Source organism: Mauremys reevesii, linkage group 11 (assembly GCF_016161935.1).
Source record: "Mauremys reevesii isolate NIE-2019 linkage group 11, ASM1616193v1, whole genome shotgun sequence".
Lineage (NCBI taxonomy): Eukaryota > Metazoa > Chordata > Testudines > Geoemydidae > Mauremys > Mauremys reevesii.
Genome location: NC_052633.1, coordinates 76,926,141 through 76,942,074, shown reverse-complemented (window position 1 = coordinate 76,942,074; position 15,934 = coordinate 76,926,141). Strand labels below are relative to the sequence as shown.

The following is a 15,934-nucleotide window of genomic DNA, read 5'->3' as shown; positions in this document are numbered from 1 at the left end:
CTTCACCACCAAGGCTGTCAGCATCACCATCTCCTGGGACCCCAGCATCCACTGTTACTCTGTTGGGCTTTCTCATCCTGATCCTCAGAGATCCTGGCCAGACCAGAGAGAGGGACCCATAGGACATCACAGACTCTACAGAATACCAGCTGGCAGCAATACCCACTGCACTGGGAACCCCTGGAACACAAAGCCGATCAAGGATGGGAAGGGGAGACAGAATTCAGCTGAGCTCCTGCCAGCTACTGCCCCTGGACTCACCATGGCCCCAGTATCCACCCTGAAGCACCACATGGGGAAGGAGCTCTCCACACCTTATAGGGAGAAAAGTGAAGAGAGGGCTTCCATAGGTATCCTCATCACCCACTCGGATAACAACCGTCTCCTGTTGTTAACTAACGTAGATAGTCCTGTAGCTGTGGGATTCTGCATAGTCTCTTTTACCTAGGGAGGTGGTGGAATCTCCTTCCTTAGAGGTTTTTTAGGTCAGGCTTGACAAAGCCCTGGTTGCAATGATTTAGTTGGGAATTGGTCCTGCTTTGAGTAGGGGGTTGGACTAGATACCTCCTGAGGTCCCTTCCAACCCTTATACTCTATGATTCTATGATTGTTTTCTAAACTGAACATTCCCAATCTTTCCTGTCTCTCTTTATCTGAAAATCTTTCTGTTACTCTAATTATTTTTTTTATTTAACTGTGGATCCCTTCTATTTCTGCTATATCGTTTCTGAGTTAGAGACAACACATAAGATCACAGTATTAATTGATTCAGAGAGTTAAAGGCCAGAAAGGACCATTAGATTATCTAGTTTGACATCCTATCTGTCACAGGACATTAAATTTCACACAGTTACCTCTATATTGAGGCTAATAAATTGGGTTAGATTAAAGCAGCGGTTCTCACACTGTGGGTTGGGACCCCAAAGTTTACAAAAATCTTTTATAATGGAAATTGTTAGGTAACTCAAATAAAGAAAAATAGAATCATAGAAATGCAGGGATGGAAGGATCTCATGAGGTCATCTAGTTCATCCCCCCACACTGAGGCAGGATTAATTATACCTAGGCTACCCTGAAAGGTGTTTGTCTAACCTGTTCTTAAAAACCTCCATGGATGTGGATTCCACAACCTCCCTAGGTAACCTGTTCCAAGCTGCAAGCTAAGCCAATTACTTCTTGTCCTACCCTCAGCAAACAGAGCAACTGATCCTCTTTATAACAGTCTTTTACATATTTGAAGACTGTTACCATGTTGCCAGGGCCGGCTCCAGGCACCAGCTGAGCAAGCTTGTGCTTGGGGCGGCAGATTCTACAGGGTGGTTTCCGCCCAAACCGAGGGCGGCACGGACGGGTTTTTTGTGTGTGTGTTCGCTGCTCTGGCCGCCCTGTAGGGGGTGGAGGAGGGGAGCGCCCTGCAGCAAACTCAGCAGGGCAGCCCGTGTCCTTCCCTCCCTGCCGACCAGAGCAGAGCCCTCCCAGCAGGCGGTGCAGCGGTCGGGGCCACGGGGTGAGTGCCCCACTGAAGCCCTGGCTGCCCCCCTTCTCTCTCTCTCCCCAGCCTGGTCCCTTCCCCTCCCCCGCAATAGACCGGGCACGCACTCTGCAGCACAGGGAGTCCCCTGTAGGGGTCGCCCTGTAGGGTTTTTTTGTTTTGTTTTTTCCCCGGCTTTGCCGGCCGCGCCGTGTCTCCACCCCCCACCCCCGCCCCCCCGCTTTGCTCCTCCAGTTGCGCCATTTTTCGTTTTATCCCCCTGCTTTGACGCTCCGGCGTGCCCCCTTTCCCCCCTCCCTTTTTTTTTGCTTGGGGCGGCAAAAAAGCCAAAGCCAGCCCTGCATGTTGCCCCTCAGTGTTCTGTTCTCTAGATTAAACAGGCCCAATTCTTTTAACCTTTCCTCATCGGTCATGTTTCTACACCTCTTATTTTTGTTGCATTTTGTTGTTCCCTCTCCAGTTGTTCTTTAAAGTGTGGTGTCCAAAACTGAACATAGCACTCTAGCTGAGGCCTCACTAATGCCAAGTGGAACAATTACCTTCCCTGTCTTACTTACACCACTCCTGTTAATACATTCCAGAATGACATTTGCCCTTTTCATACTGTTGACTCATGTGCAACTTGTGAGCCACTATACCCTCCCAGTCCTTTTCTGCTGTACTGCTGCCTAGACAGTTATTTTCCATTTTGTACACATTCATCTGCTTTTTCCTTCCTAAGCATACTACTTTGCACTGGTCTTGATTGTATTTCCATCACTGTTCACTCTCTCTGTAATAAAAAGGTATAGTGGAAGTAAATCAGAACAAGGGGACAGTCAATTAAACTGAAAGGCAGCAAATTTAGAACAGAAAAAAGGAAATACTTTTAACACAATGGATGATTACCTGTGCATCTGACTGCCACTAGATTCTGCTGAGACCAACACTTTGGTGGAATTCAATAAGGGAGACATTCTCAAAGCTGCCTAAGGGAAATAGGCACCCAATGCCAACTGGAAGTTATTTGCAATTCCAGTCGGAAGTTATGTACCTATCTCCCTTATGCTCCCTTGAAAGTCCCAGCCTCAAAGATTGTGAATTTTTATTGATCATGGCAACATCCAAAATGACAAGAGAAAGGGCTCAGTCATTAATCCTCCAGTTTCAAGGTATAAAACACTCACTAAGGCCTGGTCCACACTAGAACTTTAATTCGAATTTAGCAGCGTTAATTCGAATTAACCGTGCACCCGTCCACACCACGAAGCTATTTAATTCGACATAGAGGGCTCTTTAGTTCGACTTCTGTACTCCTCCCCGACGAGGGGAGTAGCGCTAAATTCAACATGGCCATGTCGAATTAGGCTAGGTGTGGACGGAAATCGACCTTAGTAGCTCCGGGAGCTATACCACAGTGCACCACTCTGTTGACGCTCTGGACAGCAGTCCGAGCTTGGATGCTCTGACCAGCCACACAGGAAATGCCCCAGGAGGGAGAACCTCTCTCAGTACCAGCGCTCACACAGCGAACGGGAGGACAGGTGGCGTCAGGAGGACCAGCAGGCGACTCAAACGCTGCTTGGACTAATGAGGGAGCAAACGGGCACGCTCCGGCGCCTTGTGGATGTTCTGCAGGACCGCAGGCAGGAGGACAGAGCCCCCCTGCAGTGTATCTGCAACCGCCCTCCCCCGCCACAAAGTCCCATACCCCCCTCACCCAAAATAACCAGAAGGAGGGGCACCAGGGGCCGTGAAAACTGTCACTGCACCCCAGCAGAGTGCTCAAGTACCCAAAAGCTCTCATACCCTAAATTTTGAGAAGTCCTTCCCTTCCTGACTCACCCACGCCCAAATCCCAGTTTCATCCCCTAACTGTCTAGTTAATTATTAAAAATACTTTGCTGTTAATTACTGTTTCCGTCATGTTTTTTTACAGAAGACTGTGTTTGAAGGGGGGGTGGGGAAGGGGGTTGGTAATTGCATAGGACAGTCACCTTTACCAGGGTACAGACACGGGGGCAGGATCAGCAGCAGGTCACACACACAGTGCAGTCAGTAGGCACCCTGGTCAGTATGGGAGGTGGTTTCCAGGTTCTGTGTGGGTGGGGGGGGACGTGACTTTGTAGCGGGGGAGGGCGGTTACAGATCTTATGCAGTGGTCCTTGTCCTGGACCGCAGAGTCACGCAGCAGAGGAATCTGTATCCGTCCTCCTCCGCCACAAGGTCACATATCCCCCGCACACAGCATCCCGAAAAGGAGGGATGGCAGGCTTCGTTGAAACAACCAGTCCAGCACTGCGGACCGCTCTAGGAGCAGGAGCCTGTCATTCCTCGAGTTTAGAGGCGGTCTTTACATCACCGCACACCGTACCCAGCACAGTCTGCGTCCCAGTTTCAACCCTTTAACGCAAAGTCATTAATAAAGAAACCTTTGTTAAGTAACAATGGAACATGTATTTTATTTTTACACGTGTGTTGGAAGTGGGGGAAACGGGGTGAACGGGGTATGTAACTGCAGAGGATAGTCAACAGTAACTGGGTAAAGAAACAGGGGCAGGTTCAGCTTCTCTGTAAAGAAACTGAACAGTCACAGGTCACGCTGCTCGCTGGTACTTGAAGAGTTCCTTGTCGCTGTCCAAGGTGCCTGTATAGGGCTTCATGAGCCAGGGCATTAGTGGGTAGGCTGGGTCCCCGAGGATCACTATAGGCATCTGCACATCCCCAACAGTTATTTTGTGGTCCGGGAAGAAACTACCTTCCTGCAGGTGTTTAAACAGACCACAGTTCCTGAAAACACGCGCGTCCTGAATCTTGCCTGGCCACCCGATGTTGATGTTGGTAAAACATCGCCTATGGTCCACCAGTGCTTGCAGCACCATTGAAAAGTAGCCCGATTTCTCAGCAACTGACTGTGGAAGAGGTGGACGATAAGGTGCGAGGAGGTGAAAATGGCCATAACTGCAGCGGGCTCCACGCTCGCAGTGCTGTGGCGTCCGCGCTGTCACTGACCAGAAAAGTGCATGAACAGATTGCCCACAGGCACTTTCGGGGAGGGAGGGCGTGATTGACGGTTCAATGATGACAGTTACCCAAAACCACCCTCGACACATTTTTTCCCCCAGCAGGCATTGGGGGCTCTACCCAGCATTCCAATGGGCAGCGGGGACTGTGGGATAGCTTCCCACAGTGCACCACTTCCAAAGTCGACGCTGGCCCCGTTAGTGTGGACTCACAAAGTCGAATTAGTGTCCTTAGTGTGGATACACAAATTCGACTTCGTAAGGTCGATTCCACAAATTCGAATTAAGTTGAATCAAACTACTCTTGTAGTGTAGACATACCCTAATTGAGAGGATTAGAAAAAACTTCCCCTCTAGGCATGTTATTCCATAACTATCCACTTGGGGGTTTCTTGCACCTTCCTCTGAAGCAGCTGGTACTGGCCATTGTTTTAGGGCTCACCTATGCAGTGACATCCAGGAAAATTAATCTGAATTAACTGAAGTGGATTAGTTAAACCGCACTAAACCACACTGATTCAGAATTAAAGTGACCTTAATTTGGTTCCACTCAATTCACTTTGGAAGTGAATTCAACTAAACCAAATTAAGGCCACTTCAATTCTTACTAACAGGGATTTAGTGCTTATATTCTGGCAGAGGGAAGCAGCATGACTGTGAACTTGCTTTTCTGAAGGGTCTCTACCTGGTGCTATCTCCCAGCAACCTGAAATCCTCCTTCCTCCCTGGCATTACCTCCTCTGTGGTCATGCAAGCATCCTAGAGATTATCCAGTCTTTACATATTCCACCCAATATTTTGTGCTGTCTTATCTCCCCGGTGCTCTAGTTTAGTTTTGCTCATCTGAACTGCAAACACCTCAGTGGGCACCCTAATCTGGTGGGTATAAAAGGGTTTAGCTAACAGGGACATCCACTCTAATCCCTTCTAAATCTCTCTTCTACAGAGATTTCCCATTTTTTTCTTTGCTGGTTTGGATAAAATAAAGAGATAGAAAAAATGTAAGTAGACAAATAAACAGGAAAAATGTGTGGAGAAAGGAAGGGAGAAGAGGCTGAGAGAACAAGATACTCTCAATGCTTTTGTGGTATAGACTACAGCCACTTACCCTTCATATAGAGATAACTGTGAAAATAGGGTGGTCCTGAGCCATTGAAGATTGTGACCCGGCCATTGCAGAATTCTTCGTCTGTGTCTATATAAACATCCACTTCCTCCTCACTGTCCAGAAACTAGAAAAAAAGGAAGAGATCAACTTCTCTAAGTCTCGGGCGGATGGGTACAGAACAACAAGGATCCAGCAGCCACATAACCAGATATAAAACTTGAGTCAAATGCTCCCATATGTCCTTTTTACACAAAGCAAACAATTAAGATAGGGGCTTGACACCTCACCCACTAGTTCCTAAAGCCAACATACTCAGCTAGCAATGAGTTATTAAACAGGCAGGGAGCTGCCTCCAGTTACCTAAAGTGATAAACCCTCCTGCTTCTGGGCATAATCCAAAATCTACTTAGTAAGGTTAGAAAGATATTTTCCTTTTGGGAAGGTTCTTCTATAACTGACTATTGCAGGATTCCTTGCTCCTTCCTCCAAAGCCTCTCATACTGGCTGCTGTCAGAGAGAGGAAACTGGACTAGGTGTAGTACTGGTCTTATCCAGTATGGCAGTTCCTAAACTCCTATAATTGCTTCCTGATTATCAGGTAATAAGCATATCCTTGGCTAAATGAACTCTAAGGCCAAAAACACAGAATATTATAATATTCCATTTAGTTTCTTTTCCAGCACACTGACTGGCTACTGTAAGTCTTTCTGCTTTCTTTGCATCCGAAGAAGTGGGTATTCACCCATGAAAGCTCATGCTGCAAAACTTCTGTTAGTCTATAAGGTGCCACAGGATTCTTTGCTGCTTCTGCTTTCTTTGGGAATTGTCCTTAGAACTACAACCATATGCCCACAACAAAGATGGTTGCCTCAATTTCTGATGTTCTATCCCCATCCCTGGTAAGAGTGAGAGAGTCCAAGGAGGTATATTTGCTGTGGGTCTGTTCATAGACAATTTCAAAGGCAGTAGCTTGTTAGTACACAGATCTATCAGTACAATCATTGGACAGCTACTGAGAAATAACAGGTCACTGTTTATTCAAGTCAATGGTCCAATTGGCTACCAGTGGAACCTCAGCCAGAATGAAGTGCTACACATTTTCAAATCCTGATTACTCTGTTTTGAATAATGTTCACTCTGACTAAATGTGAGTTTAAAACTGATGAAGGCAGCCCCTTCATCCCCCAACAAACTGCATGTGCTCTCTATTCACTCCTCTCCTCCTCTCGCTCTCTGCCATTGCCATTCACTCTCCCTGATCTTCATTCTCACCCTTTCCCCTCTCATTCACTCTCCCTCTTGCTCACTGCATTAAAAATCAATTATTGCTTTACCTTCACCACTTTGTGGGCCCCTGCATCCTCTGCTGTTCCCTGGCTCCTGCTGGTCTCCTGGGCTCTAGAAGGCCCTCAGGCTGGTGGGGGCAAGCATCACCCTTCCCCATCAAGCCAGAGGATAGCTACTGGGCTCTTTGCTCCCATGGCCTTGGGAGGGGGAATTGAGCTGGGATCTTCATGCCCCCCCCCCTCCCCACAGGCCTAGGGATGGGTGCGGGGTCTGCTTGGCACACTGCTTCAAGTTTAGGATCTATAGCTCTGACCTAGTGTTCCTTCTCTCTTGCTCTAAAACTGCAGCATGGAGAGCGAGGGGAGTCCAGATTAAAGCTTCTGCCCAGCAGCTGCACCAGAAGACGGGTTCTGCTGAGCACTACTAGAAAAATGCAGCACAGGGTCACCAGAAGGAACCAAGGTCCTAGAAGCTTGAGCAGCTGCTGCTGCCACTCAGGTGTGGTGGGAAGATGCAACACTTCTAACATTACATCTATCCTAAAACTGATGGGCATCAATGACAAATTCATGGAGTACTGTGCAACTTTCTAACCAAGTATGCAGTGCTGCCAGAACCCAAATTTGGTAGTGTTGAAAGCAGGAGAAGGTTGAGGGGTAAGGAAAGTGGGGATGGCAATAATGAGGGGAAATCTAAGGCAGTTTAGAAACTTGGGTGCCAAGTTAGTATTAAAGAAGGGCAAAAACAGAAGAAAGTATTTTTAAGGATATCCTGATTATAACAATGCATGTGATCCCCCTTTAAGGGAAGGTACTGCTAGCATGCCTTTTATTGGAGCTCAGCACTTTAACACAAGAGAAGTCTGAGAGAACGGGGCCCCAGAGGGATTGATGGGCGGTATAGTCCCAAATCATGTGACAGAAGAACAATGTGACTAGAGTAGGGACTATATATATAGATCTGCTCTGGAGTAGAGACCTGCAGACCTCTACAGAGGGAGGGTCTGGGGTAGAGAACACTCAGCCCAGGAAAGGGACTGTGGAAAAAAGGCCTGTGGCTAGGTAGGACACAGGAAGACCTGGGGAAAACAAGAAGGAAACGATCTGATGTACAGTTGGCTAGATGTGTTTTGCTGTTGTGAGGTGTGGTTTTTAGTTTTGGTGGGTTTGGGGTTGGGATGTTTTGTTTTGTTTTGCCTTCCTCTAAAGCATCACAGATTGGCCATCGCTACAGAGGAGACACTGGACAAGCTAGACCAGTGCTCTGAGGTTGTAGGGAATTCTCTTTCTAGATGCCTGACTGATATTTCTTGCTCACATGCTCAGAGTCAAGCTGATCATCAGATCTGGGCTTGGGAAGGAATTTCCCCTCAGCTCAGACTGGCTAGGATCTTGGGATTTTTTTCCCCTTCCTCTGCAACATGAGACATGGCTCATGTTAGGATCATCTGGGCACCTTTCCCTACCATTGCAGAAGCCTTGGGCATTGATGGTACCTTAGTTTCTCCCATCCTCTCCCAGTGGCACAGTTAAATCTCCTGAGGCCTGAAATGCTTTAATCTAAAGCATCTGAGTTTAATAGATGGGTATCTGGGTGAAAATTATTGGCCTGTGCTATACAGGACATCACACTAGATGATCTAAGGTTCCTTCTCACCTTAAACTCTGACTCTATGAAAATGAAATATAGCCCTTGAGTGGGCTTGAGGCCCACTGTAGTACTAACCTTTTTTAAGAGCCCAAGGCCAAAACTTTCAGTGAGTGACATCAAGCACCTCCGTAACCCCTGGGTCAAAGGGTTATAGTAACATGAGCATGACCAAGAGTGTTTCAATACAGCCAAATGCAAGATGATCCATGGGAACGGGTGACAAGGAATGGATCACTCAATGATTACCAGTTCTGTTCTTTCCCTCTGGGGCACCTGGCATTGGCCACTGTCAGAAGACAGGATACTGGGCTAGATGGACCTTTGTCTGAACCAGTAGGGCCATTCTTATGTTCTTAAAGAACATAGGCTGTAATTGGAGGATGAGGGAATTTATTCTGGAAAGGACTTAGAGGTCTTTATGGATAATCAACTGAACATAAACGCCAGTGTGATGCTGTTGTAAAAAGGGTTGGATTATAAACAGGGAACTACCAAGAAGCAGTAGGGAGGTGAAACTGCCTCTGTATACAGCACTGGTAAAGCCCCTGCTAGAAAACTGTGACCAGTTCTACTGTCTTCATTTTAACAAGGATGTTAAAGAATAGCGAGGGCTCAAGTAAGAGCTGCAAGAATTATTGAAGATCTGGAAAACCCACCTTACAATAAAAGGCTTCAAGAACTAAAACTAGTGTATTACAGAGTAGGTAAGAAGCAATTTCATCACGATCTAAGAACCTACACAAAGAGAAGTTATCTGACATAATGGGGTCCTTTAATAAAAATACCATAACAAGGTCCAAGGGCTGGAAGTTGAATTTGGAAAAATTAAAACTGGAAATATGATGCAATGTTTAAAAAGCATATGTAGTGAATCACTGGAACAGAACAGCATGGGAAGTGATAAATCAATCTTCATCTGGGGTCCTTAAATAGAGACAGGATATCTTTCTAACAGATAAGATGTAGTTCAACCACACGGCACTGGTCTCAACAGTGTCATTTATCTATCTAAGGCATCTTTAATGTATTTATCCTCACAATACCCGTGGAAGGTAGGGAAGTAACATCACCATTTTACAGACAACTAAGGCCCAAGTATGTAGGAGTTGTGGTGCTGACGAAGGAGCCTAAATTTCATTTTCAAAATGGATTTAGGCACTTAGGAGCCCAAATCCCATGGACAGGCTCTTAAGTGCCTAATTTCATTTTGAAAATTATCTTTAGGCTTCTAAATCAGAACTGATCACTGTGATCATTTACTCTGACCTCCTATATAACAGGAGATGGGCTAAGAGAGTATTATCTACTAATAACTGCACTCAAAGTGAGACACCAGAGAATGAAAGCATCGGTCTGATATGTATTAAAAAGGCAAAGGTCAAAAATGCCAATAAAACAAAACTGGCTTTCAGCTGAACGCAAAAATTCTTACCGAGTCTAGGCTGCCATGACTGGAGTCCATGCTGGTACCATGGGAACGCCTCAAGATCTCCTCACCATTTAGGGGCTCGGCCAAGGTGCTGCCAGTATCTCCAAAACCATCAAACTCCTCGTGGTCATAGTCAGACTCCACATCAGGTGGGAAGCTGTAAATTGGCTCTCCCATCTCCCCACTGTTACTCCTCAGGGTTTCTGAGACTGTATTGTAAATACTTTCTGTGGTGTCAGATGGAGCACTGTGCTCCTCGGGGCTTTCCATAAGATGATCTGTAGTACTGTCTACCTCCACCTTACCCCTTCTCAGAAATGGTAGATTCATATATGTGTCTTTCTCAGTGGACTTGTCGCTGGTTTTGGTGAAGTGTTGATCCAAAACAACCAGGCTGGGGACAGAGAGCCCCTCATCATCAGCATGAAAGCCTTCATCTACTTCCTCCTCAGCCAGAGGCGCCACAAGGCTGCAGTCAATGTTGAGGGTTCCGTCATTGGAGAGTGAATGTTCTAGGCTTTGCACGCTTTCATCCAGGTTTCCAAAATCCAGTAGTTCCAAGAACTCTTGAGCAACCCTGGATGCTTCCTTCTCTAGCCTCTGGATCTCCTCTTCTCGCTGCCGGTTAATCTCATTCTTGGTGTTTTCGCAGGTGATGGACATGTGATCTGCCTTCTGTTGCTGCTGTAGCTTCTCAATCTCCTTTTCCAGCCTTAGGATTTCCTCCATCTGCCTTCTCTCCTCTTCCTGCAGTGGGAGCTCCTCCTCCTGGGTCCTTAACACCTCCACCTTAAAGAAATTGTGCCAGTATCAAATTAAAGAGCTCCAACCTATAGAGGGGCTGCCTTCCTGGGTCCTCCAATTTCTCTTCCCCACAGGGACATGCCTGTTGTGTATTCTCACTTCCCCTCTATAAGAAGCCACTGCATGAATCCTTTCTGCTTTTCCCACTCTGCATCCCTTGGGCATCTGTGGGCCAAACGCCACAGGGGTAATTACCACATCTTTACTCATTCTCTTTCTTCCAGTCACCTCCTTTCTAGGTTGGGGATTCCAATATAAGTGTCAGGTCTGTGTCAAAGTAATTTGCAGGGAGGTGCACTTCTCCCTCCCACTCCAGTACAGAGCTAAGGTATCTCCAGTCAAAGCATATAGCTCTGAATTTCTCAGCTGCTCTGTAGCCTCACTGGAGCTGCTTTATTAGAGGACCAGGCCTGTCCACCTGCTATCCATACTGAAGTATGGTAGAGATGACGGAAAATTCCAGGAAATGCACCACAATATACAGATGATGAAGGAGACTAGAAAACATTATGACAGTTTGGAGAGAAAGAGGGGCCCCCTCTTGCCCTCCTATGAGCTGGAAAATGATTATTGATGGGTCTACAATAAATATTAAAGGTATCGTGTAAATCCATGTAGTTCCACACAAATATGACAGTGCAACCAACTAGGTGGTCTCTTCCTTCCACAGTGATCAGTGCCTGCTCGGATTAAGACTCAAACTGTTGTTTAGATCCTGCTTTTTGCTAGTTTAGTATGTGCATTAAAAAGTTATTTCATTTGGATCTCTCATCTATACTGAGCTGACAAACCAGGATTAGCTGAAGAAGATAAAGGAAGGGAGACCAGAAAATAACAAGTTGTTTTTACAATCAGCTTGTTCAACATGCTCAGTTATGTTGCTAGAACCTTGAATGATTAGACTGGCAATGATAAGGTGGAGATTCATAGCAGTTCTAACTCCTTTCCACTTTTCCTTTGTTTTGATTGTTGCAGGCAACAATATAGCAAAATGGACTGACATTGCAGCTCATCAAAAGGTCATGTGCAATAAGTTCACCGTCAGAGATAAAATAGGATGCAACCTGTCTAACCCTGAAATGTCTAGATAGGAACTATGCAAGAGGATACTAAAACCATGAACATGCCATGTTAACTAGACAACCGTTCTGCTGCGGTCAGGCACCTGCAGATTAAGAAGGAAAAGAATGCTTTCATAGGGAGCTTTTCTAACATGTTTTATCACAGTCAAATAAAGGTGCATATTTCAGGAAAAAGCATAGTCAGTGAAGGCAACCAGCAGAGGGGCCTGAGTTACAGAAGGTCCCAAGAGGAGACCCGGCAAAGGAATGAACAATTAAACTTACCTGAGCCACCTGGAGTACAGCATTCAGCTGCTCTTTTTCTCTGTTCAAAAGAAGACAATAGTAAGTGACAGACCCAGATGATCCGAGTATTTTAACAGAAATTACGGAGAATCATCTCTCCATGGTTAAGGGTGAAGTAACGCTCCTGTGATAAAGCTGATTTAGTAAAACCACCAAGCACGCTTGGCATGGCCCATCCTGGCACGTGCATCCTTTACTTTGAGGTAAATCAGGAAATTGGATCAAATGGAGTGGGGCTGAAAGGACAAGAAGGCAGGATTACATAGACTCATTATGGTCTTGAGCTAAAGCCATTGTGGTCAATGGGAGGCTTTTCCACTGATTTCCAAGAACACGGGATCAGGCTCTATGTGCAGAATTTCAGTTTCTCTTTTTTTTAAATATAGGACAGAGCCATGGCAACCCCATAGTTAAGCCTGTGTTCTGTTTAGCACTTGACATAGCTACACTGTGTCCCAGAAAGAACCTGCCAAATCTAAGCACTCTGCTAAGTGGCTAGGACTAGACCCTTCCATGCTAGCAATCTGGGTTACATTTTCAGCTTGCATAACCTCTCAGTGGCATATGGGACCTTGCTCAATAATAAAGACTGTAAATGACACTGAATTATTAATACCAGGGAGCTCAAAAAGTAAAACCCAAAGTGTCAATCTCCTGGTTCCCAGCCTGGTGCACTGTCTCCTGAGGCAAACAGTACTTTGTTGGGAGAAAGCAGCCACCCCAGCCATTGTGCATGTGTCCATCTGGAGGTTCAGCTGCATGTGGCATACTGAGCAAGAATCCGGGGCAGTGCATGCGTAGTCCTGATGTAATGGGTATGGAGGATTTCAGCAGTCTTCCCACAACAACTTCTACTGAGCAAAACAGACTGGAAATGGTGATTTATAAAACTTAGCCCAATCTGAGAACCAAAAGACACAAAGAGAAGCAATTCTTTAATTGCGTATATACCAGTGCTAGGAGCTTGGGCAACAAACAAGAAATGAAATTGCTTATTCATGAGCATAAATTCAATTTAGTTGGTATTGCTGAAAGCTAGTGGTTGATTTGCATGACTGGAATGTTAAAATAAATGGTTCTGACCTATTTAGAAAGGATCAAGGGGAAGCAGCACGCTATGTCAAAAATGGCATTACCTGTTTCCAAATCACTGATAACTCAAAAGAAAATGATCTTGAATGCTTATGGCTCAGTGTCGTAACAGATAAAGCACAAGATGCAGTATTAGTTGCTGTCAGCTCCATAATGAGAAGCAGGGACTCTGAAAAAGATTTGGGGGTCATGAATAAAGGGCTATGTTTTAGTCACAGGTATTTTTAGTAAAAGTCATGGACAGCAAACAAAAATTCACAGCCCATGACCCGTCCATGACTTGTACTATATACCCTGACTAAATCTTGGGGAGGGGGGCGGCCCAAGAGTGTCGCGGGTGCTCGGGAGGACAGCCCAGGGGTGCCATGAGTGCTTGGGATGGCCCAGGGAGGTGTCAAGGGTACTGGGGGGACCTAAGACCCCCGCTGGTGCTGGGGGAGTGTTGGCGGGGCTGGCAGGCTCCCTACCCAGCTCCACGCTTCCCCGGAAGCAGCAATATCCCTCAGTTCCTAGGCGGAGCACGGCAAGGCAGCTCTGCACGCTGCCTCCTCCCCAAGTGCCAGCTCTGCAGCTCCCATATTGGCTGGGAACCGCAGCAAATGGGAGCTGCAGGGTGGTGCCTGCCAGCAGAAGCAGCGCGCAGAGCCCCCTGGCCACACCTCCCCCTATGAGCCGAGGGATGTCGACGCTTCTGCGGACCCTCCCCGAGGTAAGCACTGTGACAAACTTGCAGCATTAGTCATGAACACTAATCATCTGAACATGAGCTCCCAATGGGACACTGTGGCCAAAAGAGCTAGTGGGATCCTGGGATGCATAAACAAGGGAATCCTGATTAGAAATAGAGAAGTTATTTTACCACTATATTTGGCACTGGTGTGACTGCTGCTGGCAGACTGTGTCCATTTCTCGTGCCCACAGTTCAAGAAGGTTAAGAACATAAGAACATAAGAATGGCCATACTGGGTCAGACCAAAGGTCCATCCAGCCCAGTATCCTGTCTACCGACAGTGGCCAATGCCAGGTGCCCCAGAGGGCGTGGACCTAACAGGTAATGATCAACCTAACAGGTAATGATAAAAAAGGATGTAGATAAATTGGAGAGGATTCAGAGAAGAGCCACAAGCATGATTAAAGGATTACAAAACATGCCTTATCTGACAGACTCAGCGAGCTCAATCTATTTGGCTTAACAAAGAGAAGGTTCAGGGGTGACTTGATCACAGTCTATAAGTATTTCCATGGGGAACAAATATTTAATAATGGTCCCTTCAATCTAGCAGAGAGAGGTATAACACAATCCACTGGCTGGAAGCTGAAGCTATACAAATTCAGACTGGAAATAAGACATATATTTTTAACTATGAGGGTAGTTAATGAATGGAACAATTTACTGAGAGTTGTGGGTTCTCCATCACTGGCAATTTTTAAATCAAGATTGGATGTTTTTCTAAAAGATGGGAATTCTTTTGGGGACATTCTATGGCTCGTGCTATATAGGACATCACAGTAGATGATTCCAGTGCTCCCTTCTGCCTTGGAATCTATGATCAAATTTACAGGGGGATTAAAAATCATGCAGATGAGGTTACTTACCTACAATTAGAAGTTCTTAGAGATATGTGGTCCCTATCTTATTCCACACATAGAAGCACATGCATACCAAGCACCTGAGTCTAGAAGTGTTTCTTAGCAGTGTCCGTTGACGCACACGTGTGTTGTGCATCTCCTCGTGTTCCCCACCGAGGATATAATAGGTAGTGTGGGTCAACACCTCTCCACTTTCAGTAGCAGGCTCTGGTGGATTCTCTCCTGCTTTGCATGAGGAGTTGCCGAACCGAGGCAGTGTATGCACAGTCCATACTTGATGCCCATCTGAATACCAGATTGTGAGGTGAAGAAGGTCTGGATTGGGATGACTGAGTCTCCCTTGATCTTGTGTGAGGAGATCTAGGAGTGTGCAGAAGCCAGAATCTGAGGATGTCTGCGAACCAGAACAGCTGGGCCAGAAAGAGGCTATGAGGATGATATTGGCTCTGTCCTGGCGAATCTTGTGTAGCACTTGCGGGAGGAGCGAATGAGGGGAAAGGCAAAGCAGAGGTCGCCAGTCCAGGCGGGGAGAAGAGCATCACCCCAAAGATGACATAGGGCACGGGTGCAGTGGCAGATTACCACACGGGCCAACAGGGCCCATGCTCAGGAGCCCTGGCCAATTTGGGGGCCCCCAGGAGTTCTGGAACTCTGACCACACACCCTTCTCCTCTGCTCCCCACCCAGGGCCCCAGCCAGGCTGTAAGCCAGAGCCACCCAAGTAGCTCGGGTTGCTGTGGGGGCACCCGGACCCTCCACCTGCCTTGGGTGGGGGGCTGGGGTGTCCGAGAACAGCCCTGTCCCTGCCTCCCCAGGGCAGGTGGAGGGTCTGGGAGCCCAGGACACTGAAACTGTGGAAGGAGGGTCAGGGGGGCCATGGTCCCTCCACTTTTAAAAGTGAGAGGACATAGCCCTTTTAACAAAAGAAACCTGCCTTGGGGGCAGGTGAGAGCAGGGAGCAAGGCATGGTCGCCGCTAGCTCCTGCAGGCAGGGTGCAGGAACAATATTTATAGTGAGGATGCTGTGAGCCTTTGAACCAAACTATAAATTCTGTATGTAATGGAAACCATTTCAAGTCAGGGGGTGCTGCAGGGCAGATGAGTCCCATTCTG

General features: G+C 46.7%; 1 protein-coding gene across 2 annotated transcripts in view; it reads right to left on the bottom strand.

The window, feature by feature from the left end:
- LOC120374953 (unconventional myosin-X-like) overlaps positions 1-15,934 on the bottom strand; it is a 220,960-nt gene that overhangs the window by 82,218 nt on the left and 122,808 nt on the right. For both annotated transcript variants that reach the window (XM_039495411.1, XM_039495412.1), the window contains 3 exons: positions 12,119-12,158; positions 9,972-10,757; positions 5,603-5,726 (listed from right to left, as the gene is read on the bottom strand). In XM_039495411.1, the coding sequence (XP_039351345.1) occupies positions 5,603-5,726; positions 9,972-10,757; positions 12,119-12,158 (950 nt within the window). The remainder of the gene's footprint in view (positions 1-5,602; positions 5,727-9,971; positions 10,758-12,118; positions 12,159-15,934) is intronic.